The sequence below is a fragment of the Salmo salar genome, chromosome 20, assembly GCF_965601325.2.
Source record: "Salmo salar chromosome 20, fSalSal1, whole genome shotgun sequence".
Classification (NCBI taxonomy): Eukaryota; Metazoa; Chordata; class Actinopteri; order Salmoniformes; family Salmonidae; genus Salmo; species Salmo salar.
Window position 1 is genome coordinate 11,050,117 of NC_138310.1, and position 4,279 is coordinate 11,054,395.

The 4,279-nt window shown below is 40.1% G+C and overlaps 1 protein-coding gene across 1 annotated transcript; it reads left to right on the top strand.

Moving 5' to 3' along the window:
- The first annotated feature begins 627 nt into the window (after positions 1-627).
- On the top strand, positions 628-2,722 carry LOC106580140 (cytochrome c oxidase subunit 7C, mitochondrial). The gene is made up of 3 exons (XM_014160858.3): positions 628-792; positions 2,087-2,233; positions 2,627-2,722. Exons 1-2 carry the CDS (start codon positions 718-720, stop codon positions 2,201-2,203), a joined length of 192 nt encoding a protein of 63 aa, XP_014016333.1. The 5' UTR covers positions 628-717; the 3' UTR covers positions 2,204-2,233; positions 2,627-2,722.
- The last annotated feature ends 1,557 nt before the right edge of the window (positions 2,723-4,279 follow it).

Sequence of the window (4,279 nt, forward strand, 5' to 3'; positions counted from 1 at the left end):
CAATCAGTGTAAATGAAGGGGAGGAGAAAGGTTAAAGAATAATTTTTAAGCCTTGAGATATGGATCGTGTATGTGTGCCATTCAGAGGGTGAATGGGCAAAACAAAAGATTTGTGCCTTTGAACGGGGTATGGTAGTATGTGCCAGGCGCACCGGTTTGTGTCAAGAACTGCAACACTGCTGGGTTTTTCACGCTAAACAGTTTCCCCTGTGTATCAAGAATGGTCTACCACTCAAAGACCTCCAGCCAACTTGACACAACTGTGGGAAGCATTGGAGTCAACGTGGGCTAACATCCATGTGGGGAGGGGGGTACAAGTCAATATTAGGAAGGTGTTCCTAATGTTTGGTATCACATCATTCACATGCTGCACTTAACTGAACAGGCAACCTCCAGTTCTGCTCAGAATAGATGCCACACTGTAATGTTTTAATTTTAAATGACTTGACATTCAGTAAATAATACTTTGTCTGAGTGAAAACGTTGGTTTAATGTTGGATGACCTGCATTATGGCCTGCATAATGTAAATGTAAAAAATGTAATGTAATGCATAAATTATTGTTATGACTCCCTTGACAATGAGACTACATCTGCTGGAAAACCACATTACCCAGTCCCAGCCTCGCATTTAGATTTCCTGTAGGCTGTTCAACATTCTCTCTACAGCAACCCACGGCGCTGTTGTTCTTGGTTGAAGGAACAAGCAAATAATAATTATGTTGGGTCAGGTTGTACGACGATTCACAACCTCTGCGGTTCGCTCATCGCATTACGGCGAGGGACCAGGACAGGTAATTTCCCCCCAAAAATAAAGGTTATAAAGATTAGTTAAATAAAGCCGCTGTTAGGGCCTTAGGCTTAGTTTGCGTGTGTAGGTCACAAGCTAGGTAGCCTTAATCTGCAGGTTTGTCGTGTCAAAACGAAGTGCTAATTTAGGTAGTTATGATTCATATCGAAATACACACCAATATCTAACGTATTGTAGTCAAGGTCGTTGTCTATTTGACTCCTGTGTGGGGTTTTTACTTGCCGTAACGTTGGGTAGGTAGGTAGCTAGTTAACGTTACAAACCATGCATAGCCATCTAGCTAGCTAAATTAGTCAATTAATTTAGGCTAGCTAACTCTTCAAATGTTGCTCACGTTAGCTAGTCCTGGATTGTCAGAAGATACTGTGAAATAAACTTCTTCAAGTCGTCATAAAGGACATGGAGTGGTTAACATCCCTCTTAAACATGATTATTAGGGCTAGCGAGGTAGTTACCTACATTATTGGTTAAATCGTGAACTTGTACGATTAAACTGAGACTGAGCATACCATGTAACTGCAGCCTATGTCGAAAATATAAGACAACGTCGTCACAAATCTGGGACCAGGCTTGGAAACTCTCACCCTGGCAATTGACAGGGAAACTCAAGGGTACACTCGCAATGGCTGCCTGGTATTGTGATGCAATCATTTCTATGGTATTTTAGAATGTTTTGTCAAGTGATACTGGATTACAATGGTAATGTATAATGTTCTTTCAAATTTTGCAAGCTGATGTGGCTCTTGCAATGGATTGTATTTTTGTAATGTCAGTTGAGTTGACACAACAAATCACAGCACAAATTGAAGGGCACACTTCCTGCTTTTAGTCCTGGCTCAATGGCTGCCAGTCCACCCATTATGCCATCATTGACTTGACTGGAGACGCCCTTTCTATTCATTCTTATTTCTATGGTCTTAACCATTGTCATCTTCATCCTAGACTGCAGCTAGCCAGCTAACGGTTAATGCTATCCGGGATCCTTTGAACGTCCCTACCACTTAAGCAAAACCTTAACACCTAACCCTTAACCATGAAAATGTTCAACTTAGGATCCCGAATAGCAAGCACCGACAGCTAATGTTACTTTCAAAGTCTTGCATTGAGTTCCAATTGTACTGGTTGACACTGATTGTCCTCAAGCTGATGTTGGCTGCAGTCCCACTTAGACGGACATAACCTTGTCCATGTATTCAGTCACGTGGAACTGTGATAAGCTTATTACATGGTCAGCTCTCTCTAAATACCTATGTTGTCTTTGTGTTTATGTTTGATAGAACCTGCCATTCTCAGTGGACAACAAGTGGCGTCTGCTGGCAATGATGGTGGTGTTCTTCGGCAGTGGCTTTGCCTTCCCCTTCATAGTCGTCAGACACCAGCTCCTGAAGAAGTGAAGTGGCGATGCATGCCACGTAACCTCCAAGGTAATTGCAGCTGATCTATTTTTCATCTGAATGTCATCACTGTTTGGCATTTACATGCATCCTGATTGGAACAATTACCAGACTTTGACATCTATCACGCAGTCGGTAGTTGTATCTTATTCTACAGGAGACCTCAAGTAAATTATCGGTGTCTGTGGGCGACAGTTACAAATGTCATGCAAGTTTATTTTCAGTTCAGCTTTTAAGATAAGCTTGCACATTAGCATGGTAATGTGATAGTTTATTACCAACCCTGATAAATATCTGATTGAAGTTAGGCTGAATTTCAATCGTCACTGTCACATTTATCTCTGGTGTTTACTCAGAAATTGGATTTCTGTCATCGGCTTTGTGTAAGCCTTCTTATCAATCTGTCTTTTGTGTCCTTTGCAGGTCTGCGCCCAGAACATATTTATCCAGCAGAACTCCATTCGCTTCGAAGAATGGAAATCCCTAATTGTGTTTGTAAATAAAGTTCACTCAAATGTATATTGTTCAAATACGTTTTTGTCCTTCAGTTTGGGTTTCCACTAGATTCTGTAGCCACGAAGTAAAAATTGGCTATTGTAAAAATTCATGAAAACAAATCTGCTTTTTGGTCTTAATTTAAGGTTAGGCATAAGGTTAGCAGTGTGTTTGTTTAAAATCAGATTTTAAGAAGATACATTGTGGAAATAGGCAGGGTTTAGCCATGATTATGACTTTGTGGCTATAGAAGTTAGTGACAACCTTGAGTTTGTGGTCCAGACTGTGATGTCATGCTTCAGCATACGCATCTCCAGAAGTGTCACTCATGGAGTAATGATTTTTATGGGACTTTTCAGAATAATGTAGGTACAAAATGGGGAGAAGGCATGTCTGAGACTTTTCTGTTTTGTGCCTACTGTACAAAAAGTTGTCAACTAGGTTTGTTTCCAAGTGGTATTTTCTGTGTGTATTTGACTTCATAATATACAATACCGTTCAAAAGTTTGGGGTCACTTAGAAATGTCCTTGTTTCTGAAAGAATAGCACGTTTTTTTTTGTCCATTAAAATAACAGAAAATTGATCCGAAATACAGTATAGACATTTACAACATTAACAATGACTATTGTAGCTGGAAACGGCTGATTTTTAATGGAATATCTACATAGGCGTACAGAGGCCAATTATCAGCAACCATCACTCCTGTGTTCCAATCGCACGTTGTTAGCTAATCCAAGTTTATACATTTAAAAGGCTAATTGATCATTACAAAACCCTTTTGCAATTATGTTGGCCCAGCTGATAAACTGTTGTTCTGATTTAAAAAAGCAAAACTGGCCTTTGAGATAAAAACGGCTGCATTGGACCTTTTAGGTAATTAACATCCCATCATGCTTAGGGTCATGTATGAAAATGCTGGGCAGGCCATTATTTTGGCTGCCGTGGCTATGGCCCCATAGGATGACAATACCCCCATACACAGGGCACGAGTGGTCACTGACTGGTTTGATGAGCATGAAAATAATGTAAACCATATGCCATGGCCGTCTCATTTACCAGATCTCAACCCAATTGACTACGTATTGGGAGATTCTGGAGCAGTGCCTGAGACTGTTTCCCACCAACAAAACACCAAATGATGTAATTTCTTGTGATAGAGCTTAATTTCTAAGTAGCGCTAGCTAGTTAGCATTGGCTTGGGAAACTACCTCTAACATAAAATTGGTATCCATGAGTTCATCTGACTGGGGAAGTAGATGGCTTCATTGCCAAAATCCCGAAATATTCCTTTAAGACACTTGTTGGTATTTCCTTTATTTTGGCAGTTATCTGTATTTCCATGCAGTTGGAGGAGGCTCTATCTCTCCTGTCTGCCATAGAGACTAGCTGAATGCAGAGTTTATGTCAAATTAATGCTTTTTCAACTGAAGAATGCAGTTGGCCTTTGAGATGTTAGGTCCATAGAATTATGTCTTGAGGTGTGAACAAAATTGCTTCAATTATAGCATGCTGCTAGCACACTTTCAGAATATTGAATTACACAAAAGATGATTGACTCAGTCTGGAGAAAAATCTCAATG